General features: G+C 39.4%; 1 protein-coding gene across 9 annotated transcripts in view; it reads left to right on the forward strand.

Annotated features, from left to right (window-relative positions):
• Positions 1–14,697, forward strand: part of MECOM (MDS1 and EVI1 complex locus) — a 554,726-nt gene that overhangs the window by 372,774 nt on the left and 167,255 nt on the right. Inside the window, exon 1 of one of the 9 annotated variants that reach the window (XM_041731622.1) lies at positions 145–204. The exons of the other annotated variants lie outside the window; for them this stretch is intronic. Coding sequence (XP_041587556.1) covers positions 178–204 — 27 coding nt within the window. The 5' untranslated portion in view covers positions 145–177. Of the gene's footprint in view, positions 1–144; positions 205–14,697 lie in introns of those variants that run through there. 9 annotated transcript variants of the gene reach the window in all.

Genomic DNA, 14,697 nt, shown 5'->3' on the forward strand with positions numbered 1-14,697 from the left:
TCTTTACTTAGAGGCCAACCAGGATGCCCAGAAAACATGACTGATAACGCCTAGATAATTATTGACTAGTTTTAGTATTAATGGTGGGAGCTATATTCCTTTTCTCTTCCTGGTTATGTTTCATTGATGTAGTTTGCTTATTTCAGTGTAGACGCAGGATGAGTTTCACTCTCTGGGATGAGAACTTCAGCGCCGGAGACAAAGGTAATTTGGTCGAGCGCACCTACAACGTATGTGGTTTTAACGTTTTGAAATGTTCCCTTGTAAATCTGTCTCTGTGATTCTGAATGTGCGGGGGGGGGGGGTGGTGGTGGAGGGAGTGGGGGGGGGCAGATGTACAACGTCATCTGGTGTATTTTGTATACCTTCCTCTTTGGACAGATGTTCTGAATTGTAAAGATGCCTTCTTTGTGGCAAAGGGATGATGTGGGAAATGTGTTTCTGTGAATCCCTAGATGTTCACCTAAAACACCACGTGGGTAGCAGGAGCACAAGTAACCCAACCTTATGTTTTTGGAAGCAATTTTTCCTCTTCTGCTGCTGGCTACCCCTTTTTTTCATATTCCTGGGTCTCAGGCTAGATGTTTCAAGCAGCAGTTAATGTGGTAGGATGTATCTCTTTGTCCAGTGGCTCTCCTCTGCCCCTGGCTCCTGCTCTTTCTCCCCAGCCCTCTCTGCCTCCCTCCTTTTTTTTCTTTTTTTTTTTTTTTAGTTTTTAAATTAAAGGGATTTTATTAAGAGTACAAATTTTACAACCAGAGCCCTTTGGGGCTTCAAGTGTAGTTTGCACATACTATTCTTTCTGTAAGTCTCGCATGTTTCACCACGCATTTTTAAGGGGCCTTGAAAAATGTTTGGTTAATTTGAATAATGCTAATTAACTAAATACTTCCAATGGTTTTTAACTACAACTAATGAATCTTATATTTTGAATTATTAATTAATTAAATGCTTCAGATGCCTTCCCTCCTTACAGACCTTGCCAGATGCAAGGAAGGGCGAGCTGACCTCCCGCACCTGGTACCCACCCTGTGACCCTTTTCTCTCTATTGGAAAAGTGTGAGGGATGGGGTATGGGGAATGACAATGCCAGACACAGAGAAGTTGCTCAAAAGCAAATGTTGAAGTAAATACATAGCCACTGACTTTCCAAGGTCATGGGGGGCCAGCCAGGTGTGTGAATGATTTTCTTTCCCCTTTCTTGACACTTGCACTATGACGTCTCCAGCTACCTCCAGCTTCTGTGATGGTCTCCTCAGTATCCAGAGAGAATTTAAAAATTACAGTAAAGCCATATCAGAACATTTTAGGGATTATCTTGATAACATAATATTTTGTCTCCTTTTACTGTTATGTTTATTAATATATAATGATAATTTCTTTCTCTCTAGCCAGATTCCTTCTTTCCCTGTTTCTCTCACCTGAAAATATTCTGGGGCAGTGGAAAGAAAGCCAGATGGCGTTCCTGTCACTAACTGGTTGTGGGCTATATGGAAAGGGCTATGCTAGCTGGTCATTAAGGTTTTCTTTAGCTTCAGGAGTCTGTAATTCTATTCCTTCCAGGGTGTATGTCTCACCCCCCAGCTCCCATCTCAGCCTCTTCTTGTCTTTGCCTGTCATGAATCATATCAGACTTCCTGAAGTCCCGGGGTCCTACTCTGGGAATTAAGGCACTTTTCACAAGCCTTGAGGGGGGGGTGGTGGGGAACGGGACTCCTTTTGTGTTTAGCAATGTGAATTCATGCTGCCAAAGGGTTAATCTTCCAAGACTAAGTGCAGATTGGGTAAAATCAGAGACGATCAATGGTTGTACCCTGCCATGAGTAGGGGTGTTCAATCATGCAGGTTTCCAGCCAGATTTTTAGAAATCTGCATCACAGAAGTCACCTGGGCGTCACACCCTGAGGAACTCTGGGTTAATGTGTGGTGAACAGAAATATCAAGTTTATGCCTATAGGGCAGTTTTCATTGGCATGAGCTTCAGCACAGAAAAAATGGCCTTGGTAGCCTTAATTTTTTTATGGGCAGTTGCACGATAGCTGGTCTTGGAATGTTAGCAGCACTGTTGCAGAACTAAAAATGTTACCCTGAGACATTTTAAAAGACTAATAAATATCTGGTTTTAAAACACAGGCATTAAAAAATTATAAACTTGGAAAGTTTTTTTTTTTTCTTTTTTCTTTTTGGTTGTTGTTCTAACTTGGGAGTGTTAAAGCTGCCTTTTCCTCTCGGACTTCTCAATAAGCAATTGTAGGGCTTGGTACATTAATGATCATTTGACTACTTTGACATTGGGCTGTTTATGCTTTAACAAAAGCATCATGCCAAGTGATGAGACAGTTTGGCTTCACGCTGTGAAGATGTGGCTGTGCTCAGGGCTGGGCTTGCACACCCTCTGTGTGCCATGCCAGGGACAGTCCTTTGATGTGGAGGGCAGAAGTCATTGCTCGACCTGGACTGCACCTGTGTGATGTGTGCTTGGAAGCAGATTGCAACCACGGGCACCTGGGGATAGCTGTCCTAGGGGATGGACTCCCATTGGAGAAATGACGCTAGTCTCCACCCCTGTCTACAGGGAGAGGGTGCTTAGGCCAGGGAAGATGGTGCCACACACTTGAATGTGGCCAAGAAGGACTCCATTTCTTGTCATCACTTTTAAAACATAAAAACAGTATTACAAAAAATTTCAAAAATCAAAAAGATTTTCGCTCTCTCAAGTTTTGCTTGGCTCTGCCTAATTAACTTTCTTATAGTTTCAACTTTTTCTCACTTAATATTTTACCATAAATGTGGGCCTATATTTCCGCATGAACTTTATAATTGTTACTATAATTGTAAATATTCATCTATTTACGGACAGTAATTTATTTTTCCCTCTATTATTAGTTTTTCCATGATTTCTAATTTTATGCTGTGGGGTGTAATACCACAACAAATAAACTAATGAGTGCAACTTTTCCTTGTTGATATGTATTTGAGGAAAATGTCTAACAATGGAATTATAAAGAGAAAGAGTGTAAACACAGTAATATTTTTATACTTATTATAAAATTTCTTCTCTTAATTTCCAAAGAGTTCTAACAATCTTCAAAGCCTCTAGCATGAGTGTCCTTACTTGTATTGAGTTTAGCATTTAAAAATATATTTAATATATAAATTTAAAAATTATGATTAGATACATAAATGATATACATTGAATATCTATGTACAGATAAAACATGGAACCTTGAAATTTCTTTGTGATGTGCTTCAGTAATCTGTGAAGGTGACCAATTTGTCCGTGTACCTAGAATTTGTTTTTCCCTTGTTTGAATGTCTACATCTGTCCTCTCTATTATAGTTTTTATAAACTTGACTTAGCAAGCTAGCCAGAGGCCAGATGCTCCAAACAGTTCATCTTTTAAAGCTTGACCATTCATTATTGAGATTCTGATATCAGAGTAGGGGCTAGAACATTGTCCTTCTCTGATAGGGGGTCAGTGATTTTGTAACCACTTTATATTGTCCATTTTTATTGGGGGTGATTGTGCACAGCAAAGTGACTGCTTTTTAAATGACTGTATATATGTATATACACATATTCATATCTTTATGATTATATTTATTATTTTATATATACATATATATGTATATATAAATATATGTATATTATTTTCTATATACATTTATACATTTATACAAACACACCCATGTGTGTGTGTGTGTGTGTGTGTGTGTGTGTGTGAAGGCAAAATTTAGACAAATATATTTCTGAATTCACTTAATGGCAGGCTGTGACATAATGAAAACCTACTCTCTTTTTAAAGTCCAGGTAAAACTGGAAAAGCCAAAGGTTTCATGTAACTAAAAGGAAATAAAATAATTAGCTTTAGGTGTAAGAGAACTCTTAAATAAGTTGAAAACCTACTGGAGATATAGCTGGATGCCAAAGGCAAATGATACCTTTGTTTTCTGGCATTTAGGTGAAGGTAGATTAAGAATTCCTGTTACAGAGAACATGATTAGGATTTTTATAGAGCAGGATGCCAAAAAATTAGGAAACGTTCTAATTTGGCAGGAGATTAACTGGAATCCAGTTGTGTTTTCTGCCACAGTAAACCTGGAAAACATGGTGATCATTTTTATTTTCTTGTCACACCATGACTGTGTTTTGAGTTCATTATAACTAAGTCTAGTGCATTCTAGCCAGAGCGTTTCATCCATATAGTATTCAGAATTTGTTTGTAAAATTTTTTTGATAGGTGACTTCTATCACCATGAATCGATGGGCAGATATATATGTTTCTTAAAGATGGATATGAAGATACAGGATGGGGCACCTGGGTGCTCAGTTGGTTGAGCATCTGACTCTTGATTGCAGCCCAGGTCATCTGGGGGGCTCTGCACTCAGCAGGGAGGGGAGTCTGCTTGAGATTCTCTCCCTCTCACTCTTCTTACTTACAACCCCCCTCCCCGTTCATGCATGGGCATGCTCTCTCTCTCTCTTAAAAAATATAATATATTATATTAGATACATATATAATATATATTTCTCATATATACTATAGAGAAACCAACAATATTTTCCAAAGAGAAACTTAGTCCGGTGATTCCAACCTTCATTTAATCATTAACTGAACATCCTACCTTGGGTAGATAGAGCATTCAACAAACTCCATGCCCGAGTGTATTAATATAGAAAAGGAGAGCACCAAATCCTGGCAGCCTGACCACGGAGGAATCGCATTAGAACACAAAAGTAAACACATGAAAGGACTTTGTGTGCACTGCGAGTCACACCACTCCCAGATGCAAAGTATTATTAAAAGAACTGGATATGATAAGGTGTTTATTGCCTTTATTCTTTAAAGAACTCCTTGACAATTCAGCTCCTTGGTCTAACAATTCCAGACCTGACTTGCCACCGTTTACTAATTAAATCCACTTAGTCATTAGAAAGAACTCGTGTGTCTCTTCCGTCCCCCTCCCGGCCTGAAATTCTTAAACAAGCATTGGGTGTGTGGTAAATGGTGCGTTTTAATAAATGTTTTGTAAAGGCCAATTATTCAGTCAATATTGAATTGTGTGATAGGAAATACGGCTGCTTAGCTACAGGGAAGATGTCTACATGCTATTGGCATCTGTTGGGTAGGTAATGTTCTTAAACCACCTGGCCTTCTTCCAAACTTTGATTATTCATAAATCTGTGGAGTGTGGTAAGTTGCACTATTAGCGTTTAATCTCTTATTGAAGCAAACTCAGGAGACTGAAATCTATTTGCTTTAGCCAGCTTGTTCACTGATAAATGTACGATTTTAAATTTTCCTTTTGTGAATTCCTCAGTGCAAGAAAAACACAGCTGGGCATAGCACAGATCATATTTATCTTTTCATTAACTAAAGTACAAGAAGATAGTGGCGTTGGAGGCTTATAAGGAGGGATTGCTAAAGAACAGTCCTCCTCCTGTTTGCACACCCACTTGAGAAAAGCTTTCCAAACAAGTATTTGAGATACTTGTGAGAAAAGCTGGTTGAATTGTCAAAAGAAGACCAAGTGAATGCATATGAAGTGGTTGGATTTCAGATAACATTTTCCCCCTGAGTGTTCAGATTGGTTAAATATTAGAAGAGGGAGATAATGACACTGTTTGTCGCCACAAACGTAGACGTATATCTTTTTTCACAAGGTTGGTATGAAAGGCATATCAAAGATTTTCCATCCCAGATGATTTAGTTTCAATGTGGTAAAGGGCGTTGTAGGTACAGAAAGATTGCTTGGACAGTAAGTGCCTGACAGGAGCATGGAAACTTTGTATAGACTTTACACTAGATATAATTTTTTTGTTTTGAGAATAACACAATAAACTGATTGGCTGTCTTGGGGGAGGTTAATATATATATATATATTTTTTTAATTTTTCAACATTATTCTTTCTGCTAGAGGGAAGATTATGAAAATTTTTGTGAGGTTTTGGGAGTACTTATTTGCAATATGCACTAAACCAGGCTATTAGGTGCAATCTTCCAGAAAGAAATAAGTGACTTCTGGTTTATATGTGTTAATAATAAATTCTCCACTTGGGAGAGTAAGATGAAATTATAGGAGATCTCCCCAAACCTACCTTTCCCTGAAGCCCCAGATCATGAGGGCTGAGATTGCTTGTGCCTCTGTAGTGCCTCCAATCCCTGGCAAAATGGCATGTACACAGTAGGTGACTAATAACCACAGACTGATTTGTGTACCTTTATAGAACTTCTGGGCTCTGCAAAGATGAACTATGCCATAGATCGGTTCTTTTGTCACTTTCTGTGACTCAAAAAGAATAGGAAGACCAGAAAAGGGAAAAAAAGGAGGCTCCTGTCCAGCCAAAAGCCGTGAAGCTGCAACCCCCTTGAGCTCAACAGTGACCCAGGGTTACCCAGAATAGGCTAATGGTCCATTGTAGGGGTCAGAGAGACCCAGCCTGGGCTGAAGTTAATCTCTTCCCTATTGCCCATCCTCCAAACCCCGGAGATCCCTTTCCTAAGTGGAACTAGAAGCAGGCAAGGACAGCTTTTTCCTGACTCCATTTACCAGTCTTATTCAGTTTCTCTGAGAGTTAGGCCCAAACATTTCCTGTTAGTGATGGCATTTATGGAAACATTAGCATATTTTAACTAAAACTTGTTTAAGTGATCATCTCTTGGTTTATGATTTCTAAGGTTTATAACTACTTGTCCTTCTTATTCTTCTTTTGTTTTAAAGTTCGCCAACCCAGTATCAATATATATATTTTTTTTACACATGAGCATTTAGGAATGATATTGGAAAAGTAGAGATGAGCAGTTGAGAAGCACAACTGGTGAAATGGAAGACATTTCCTTAAGATCATCCAGCCCAACTCAGTTTATAGAGAAAAGAACCAAGGTCAAGAGATGGGAGGAGAACTTTTCAAAGGTCACAGGGTTCATAGAGAGGCGAGGACTAGAAATCAAGCCCCAAGCCAATACTTTTTCAACTTCCTTGTTTTATCTGAATGAGTAACAGAAACTTCCAAAAACAGGGGCTTAAAATTTAAAACAAATCTGAAGGCTGGAAACCAGCTACTGGTACTGCAGCTCCATGATGTCATTAGGAACCCTGGATCCTTCTAGCTTCCTGCCCTACTATTATTAGGTGTGACCTCCATCCTTGTGTTCTCAAGACGGTTGCAGAATGCCAGCCATTCTGTGCATATTCTAAGCAAGAAAAAGGTCAAGAACAGCAAGAAAGAAGGGTGAATGCCAGTAACTCAGCTCCCTCTGACAGGCTTTTTGGGGAGACCCCAGCCAGTGATAATTGCTTATGTCTAATTGATCAGAATGGTCCAGCTTCAAGGCAAGCTGGGAAATTTAGTCCTCCTTTTTTTTTCTCTCTCTCTTCCTTCCTTCCTCCTTCTTGCCTCTATCTATCTCTCATTCTTTCTCTCCCAACCTCTTCTTTATCTCTCTATAATGCACTGAATTAAATTGGATTTATTAGCAGTAAGATAAAAAACAGTTGATATTGATAGGCAACTTCTTGTCCTCGTACACTGCATTTCATATTAAATAATTACTTTTGCGTTTGGAAGTGTAAGATCTTACAGTTATGTTTTTCTCTGCTGACATTTCCTCAAGTTTCCTGGATGAGAAGACCAAACATAGCATGGGACCAGAAATTCAGGTTGCTTTCTGTGAGCGAAACAACGGGAAAAGAACTTAGGAACTGTCATCTCTGAGCTGCCCGTTGGCTTCCTATGTTCAGTGAAACACTGTTCCCTTGTTTCTGTTGGCTTGAAGGTGAGCCTGGCATGAGTACCATGCTGACTTCACCGAGGCACACTTCAAAGATTACTAATGAGGATCATTTAAATATTTAGAAGTAAATAGCAAATAGTTTGTTTACTTCACCCTGCCTGTTTAATGGGCACACGCTTTTCAAAGTCCTGAAATTATAAACCGTAGTAGGTCATTTAGGACCATGACTAACAGAGTCAATCTCCCAAGGCCCGCTGAGGGGAAGGAAGCTTACTCCCATATAACTTCACCAGCGGATTCATCTGTGGACAACAGGGAAGAGGCTTTATTTGCCAGTAACTGATTGGTTATGAGATTTATGGTGCTGTCGGGCTATGAAGTTGTCCTGACTAAAGTTAGTTCCCTTTGTTGAGTTAACTTCTTTTCTTTATGTTGAGTTGAGTATTGATAAGTATTTAAAGTAAGAAATTTGCCGAAGTGAAAGCCTTCCTCAGAATGGCAGCCACGTTACCTCATAACTAACATACTCTATGTCTACTGTTTGTTCTGGGCAGGACTCAGATTAGAGAGCTCTGGAGACATCAAGGAGATTTCAAGAAGCAATAATGTGGAAAGACTCTTACACCCTGAAATCCATTAGTGTCACCATGTCCCCTAAGTGAAGAATGGCCTGACAGCTCAATGCTACGAACGCCTTAGCCCCTGCCTACTGTAGTACTGTAGGTCCTAGGGAAGGGGAAGAATTGTGGAGAATGAGAGCCTGATATTTTACCTGGTTGGGGAAATGTAGTCAATGATGGGGCTAGAACCCATCCTCTCCCAGTAGATCTTCTCTAAAGTGTTTGACCTGATATTCATTCACTTACAATTTTATTCTGCTGGTGTTTCACACACTCAGGGCTGGCCAAGAGCCTTTGGGCTCCCAGCTCTCTGATGTCACAAATCCCTTCACTCCAGATCTCTTTCCTCATATGACCCTAATGGCAAGATTCAACCTGAATCAACCTGAATCTTCGAGCAATTACTGCTGTGTCAAGTTCCAAACCCTCACTCATCATTTTAGAAGTCAGCAATGTTAATATTAGTATTCGTAATATATTAGAGCTTCTTCAGTGTACTTTACCAGATAATTGTTGCACATCTTTGCCTTTGGGCAAGAATATTGTAAATGTACTGATTTTCAAATAACAGAGTTTCTTTGGAGCCCATCTCCGCCTGCACACATGGCGTGGACGGCCGTCTGTCTGGATTCCATCATGCCTGCCTGCCATATCTTATCAGTGCAGAGCCCTGTGAAGAGGATCCTATATATTAGCCACAACATGACCTGTGTGGCCAGAATCAGCCCTAGCAATTATCCCACCGGTGGTGCAGTGATTTAGAATGAACAGCTCAAGGATGCCATTATTTACCATATATCATAGCCCAAGATAAGCTTAATAAAATCTCTCCCCCCACACCAAATTGAGTTGATTTATATATCAAGAATATTGGCAACCAAGCTTTTTCTAACTCCTTTTTGTTTTGCTGCTGTTTAAGTAGATCCTAATTGGTCGAGATCCTGACAATTCTAGCTCTTGACTAATGTAACTACTCAAAGCAACAGTTAGCCCTGAGCACAGTCCCCAGCCAGACTCCTGGCAGGAGTCCATGGGAATAATCTCCTTCCCTTGGCAGCTGCCTGAGCAGCAGTCTGTGCAAAGGACTGCGGTGGGTTGGCAGGATGAGAGTGGGTCTGTATAGCACATTAGGTTTAAATACTCACTGCTTACTATATAGAAAGCTTCAAAAACTTGTGTAAAACACACACTGTAAGCCTATAGAGTATGTGATGGCTTGGACTTTGTATTTGAAGGAAAGATACGTCCCACAATAAAAGCGGATGAGATGATGCTTCTCCGAGTCTGCTTTCTTAAGGGTTTTGGATTAGACAGCTTCTAGGAAGGACCCTTTCCCTTCTACCATTTTATGGTTCTGTATCACTAGGGAGTCTCAGAAATGTAATCATGCTTGTGCTTAATACCTTGCTATTTTTTGTTACTGATTTTTTTTTATTTATAGCTATGCTATTTCCATAAAGCCCTTGAGGCATCTTGCAACAAAAATATAGGTACAAAGGGGTAAAAAAACAAACAACAACAACAACAAAGGCAACCAGCATGAGACAAAATGAGTAAAAAAGGTGGGAGAGAGCAGTATATTTAATTCTGAAGAGAGCTCTAAGAAACTACAGACTCTGTCTCTGAGCTTCCTAATAGCCCCGGCAATAAAAATACCAGTTTATGGAAGATAAAGGACACGTGGTGTTTATTTTCCCATATTGCATGTTACATTCATACTTTCCCTAGAGATGTGGAAATTAAGTATAGCACTTGGCATAGTCTACTTAGATTTCAGATTTTAATTCTGTAGCTACTAATCCTGAACCTAGAATACCTAACTTCTGAATCTATCCTCTGTGGAAATGATCATGCTCTCATTTAATCTATTAATTAATCCCATAGTTCATTTTCCTATCTCAACATTCATTTTTTTTTCCTGGGGAATAGTTGTGTTTTTACACATGGAATAAAAATCAATTTTCACTTGTTATCTTTCTACCAACATGTTGTGAAATCTGACATATTACAAAGAAGCAAAACCAATTTTACTTAATAATAAGCTTTTGTTGAGGGGGAGGATTTGTACCCATATCCTCCCATTTCTCAATTTCTTCATGCGAAAACAGGAGGAAGATATTATTATGTAAGCAAATGGGTCCTTGTTTTTAGGTATTATAAATAATCTTTATTAATCTTTGATAGTCTAACTTCTACTTAAGACATCAAACTCAGAATCTTATTTAATATTTCAGTGGTGAGATTAACTGGGATCTAGAATTAACCTATCTCCTTTCCTTCAACCTTCTTATGCATGAGCAAAAGAAAATTTAAAAATAGACCGTGTGTGCACGTGTGCGCATGTATTTGAGAGGAAAATGCTCCGTATGTTATTAAATTGAGGTTTACATGTAGGAGGTCCTGCTCTGTCAGTTTTCAGTGGCAGGACTCAAATGCCTTTTATTTCAAGAAAAAGTGACAAATAGCTAATGTAAATCCAGCTTATCGTTTCAGGGAAATGTATGGGTTTTCCTGTTTGGGGTCAGGAGAAAAGACAAAGTATTAGGCAAAGTGTCAACTGAACTGCAGCAAAGGAGTGATTGCCCTCAATTCTTGCCCCCAGCCCATTGGAAGCAAGAGATGGAAGCAACCTGATGCATCTTTAATGCCACTCCTTGTTTCCCACATAAAAAGTGCGCCTCTTTGGGGGCAAAACCAAAATAAATTCACTTTTTCTATCACTGTATTAGTCACGATAATTAATATCTGTTTCTTCAGCAGATAAATCCCTTAATTTCATGGCACAATGCAACAATGGTATAGTCTTGCTCAATCTATGTTTTGTGCTGATTGGTGGGCGGGAGGGGGGCGCTTCCAGAAAATGGGCTGGAGGACCCTGGTTTTCTTGTGATGCTCCTACTGCAACAAGGTTTCTAAATTCATCCTGGAAGAGGAAGAATGAAATGAAGAGGAATCACTGGCTCTAAGGTGCTCAGGCCAAAGTCACCATCGTCTTGGGTTCATATCCCTTTTGTCAAACTCAGTTGCATGGCTCTACCTCATGGCAAGCAGAGCTGGGAAGTGAAGGGATAAAATATAGAAATTAATATGGGGTAAGAAAATGGCTTTCCTTGATATCTGAGAAACATCTTGTGTAAGAAAATTGCTTTGCATGGTGCATGAGCGAGGGCATCGTGGAGGAAGCATTTGAGTAAGAGTTTGGTCAGAAAGGGCACATTCATCGCAAAGGCCTCTTCTGTTGTGACAATCAAATAGCAAAATATGTGCCAGTATGCTATGAAGTAAAGGTATGTTGTTATTATGAAAATTCCTTCGGTCAGCAGCATTCTTTGGCCAGGAGTGGCAAAGATGTGTTATTTTTAAAATTTAGATTGTTGCTGTTGGTAGTTAGAATGGAAGCTCCTGGAGAGCAGCATGTTTCTCATCTGATCTGTTCATTGACTTACCCAAGCAGCTAGAGCAGGGCCTGGTACAGGATAGGGACGTGCCACAAATATTTGATGAACAAATAACAACTTGCAAAGGACTCAGCCAGTATATTCGTTTCCTTTTTCCTGTAAAAGTAGAGGTAATAGATTCTACTGAGATTGTCTCTTTACAAGTCAAAGACAGAGTGTTGAGCTAGTATTTAGGAAGTAAATGTGTCTTCTGTGCTGCTTTTTTTTTGTGTGTGTGTGTGTGTGAAGATAAAACCAGAAAAGATGGGTACGGCCCAGGAAGGGGTTAGAACCACAGACATGGCACCACCGATATATCCTCTTTTTTAAGTTTCTTAACTGGTAACATGTGTTTCGGAGAAAGCTGCCTGCGGTTGATCTACACGGAACTTTGACCATCTTACATCAGTAATTTAACATGACGCACAGTCAGTCAATTAACACAGTGCTCCGCGCATATAATATCTGTTACTGAAAAAGAACCAAGGTAATATAATTTTGACCTAAATTTAAATAATTTAGTTGTCGATAAAGCAACTTTTTTTTTGTCTTCTAGAATCTCTCTTTGTCTCTTGCAATAATGTAAAATTACATTTATTTAACTCTTATTTAGGAGCTAATATTTCAGATTGAGGCTGTTCATGTTCACACTGTAAAGGAACAATTCAAAAGGACAATTATTATGCGACTAGGATCCCAAAGGGAATGAACAAACTACACAGGGAAAAAGTAGTCAGGGATCATGGCACATTATCATGGTTCCTTTATCACATCTTTGGAGTCATTAGAACTAATCACCTATCTACACACTGAATTCTGACCACAGTGAAGGTCATCTTTTCACTAACGATTTGTTAAGCATCTGTCCTGAGTATGACTAAGTAATTTAAAATATTCAATAACAATACTCATTAAAAAGTCATAGTTAAGCCTGCTTCCTCTGCCTGCAAGGAAATGTAGGAATAACTTTGTATCTTATCTTGTTTCTCTCAGCTACCCCGTATTGACCAACAAATAGAAAAATCTGGATTTTGTTTCAACGTGTATTATCATTCTTGACAAGTGCAGAAACCGAAAAGGGGGAAAAACAAGCTCAGTGTATAGCTATTTTAGCAGACTTTGATCATGTTGGAATATGGACAGTGAATAGAGACCGATAAACTCGTAGAGTTCTTTGCCATGAAGGCTACTTTAGCGTGAAGCCAAAAAATGAGAGGGGTAGGCTTACTTTTCGCAGATTTAACCAAGAACAATGACACCATTTGCAACCACAGTGCAGAGCCAAAAAAAATCATTGCCAGCATGCCAATGTATACTCCCTAGAGAATGAGTGGAAAATGAGAAACGCCTGTCAGAGATTAAGTTCTATTTCTAATGGAAGCACCGAGCAGACTGATGTCTTTTTAATGAAAATGAACATATCACAACAGATGAGTTTCATTTGCTAGTTTTAGTGTGAGTTCTTTGGAAGCCTGTCACTGCAGATAGTCTTTTTAAAGGCAAATTTCAGAATGCGATGAGTAAGTTTAGCAAGTTGAGGAACCAATATAGATGAAACATTTAGTGGACCAAGTGTCAGGGAGTCTGATGTGTTCTAAAAATAAGGAGACACAGACCTCTTAAATATCAACTAATAAAAAATTAAAATTCGAGATTAATGAACATTTCCCCCATTTTATACTTACTATTATAATTGGAAACATGACTAGTAACCTGGTGTCAGTCACTATTCTAAGCACTTTTTATGAATTAACTCATGAAACTCTCGTAAGAACCCATTTGAGGGACGCCTGGGTGGCTCAGTGGTTGAGCATCTGTCTTCGGCTCAGGTCATGATCCCTGGGTCCTGTAATCAAGTCCCACATGAGGCTCCCCACAGGGAGCCTGCTTCTCCCTCTGCCTCTGTCTTTGCCTATCTCTGTGTCTCTCATGAATAAATAAATAAAGATCTTAAAAAAAAAAAAGAACCCATTTGATAGGGAAGACCACTGAGGCACAAAGAAATTCACTAACTTGACCCAGGGCCCACAACGAGTGATCTGTGAAGCTGAGATATGAACCCACGGAGTCAGGCTCTAGAGTTTGTGCACTTAACCAATATGTTGCACTTTTGCTAGTGACCATACTCATTGTTGAACACTTTATTTCCATATGCCCTGGGCACAAGTGGGCCCTTCTTTGAAAAGTAGAAGATACTTTGAGGGAAAGAAAAGAAAAAACAAAAAAAACAAAAAAAACATGACCACGCTAGAACCCGAAATCCTAAACACAGGATTAAAGGATGTTCATGGGGCTGATCTTTAAGTTGGTGATACTGCTTTAAGTTGGTGATACTGGGTAACATAAGCTTTGAGCCCTGCTACCTGCAAACATGTGGCAAAAAGAAATTGAACCAGAGAGAGTGGAAGAGCAGTAGTGATTAAGACAGCCTGGATTGTTTCTCTAAGACAAAGCAGCCAGGAGTCAAGAAAACAAAATCAATAAAGGGTAGGACACTTTTCCCTCTTGTCTTGGCTTCCGACTTGGCTTCCTTGACCACATCGGGCTGCCTGGTAGGGATGACAGAGACCTTGACGGAGGACAGTGTTGGCCACAGCAGCTCAGTACTTCAATGAATAGACTTTTCTATACTCACAGGAGAGTAGAAACAGCCTGAGATTCGGGATCTCAACCCCTAGACAGTCCATTGTCGGTGTTCAGCCTGTGGCCTCAGGCTTATCTGTAAAATGGCAGTGCTGAGTCACTTTATTGGGGTTATTTTAAGTATTAAATGAGATTGAACATGTGAATGCAGGGGCAAGGCACTTGTATTTATTTAGTTAGTTAGTTAGTTTTAAAGATTTTATTTATTTATTCATGAGAGACATACACACACAGAGGCAGAGACACAGGCAGAGGGAGAAG

This window comes from Vulpes lagopus, chromosome 17, assembly GCF_018345385.1.
Source record: "Vulpes lagopus strain Blue_001 chromosome 17, ASM1834538v1, whole genome shotgun sequence".
Classification (NCBI taxonomy): Eukaryota; Metazoa; Chordata; class Mammalia; order Carnivora; family Canidae; genus Vulpes; species Vulpes lagopus.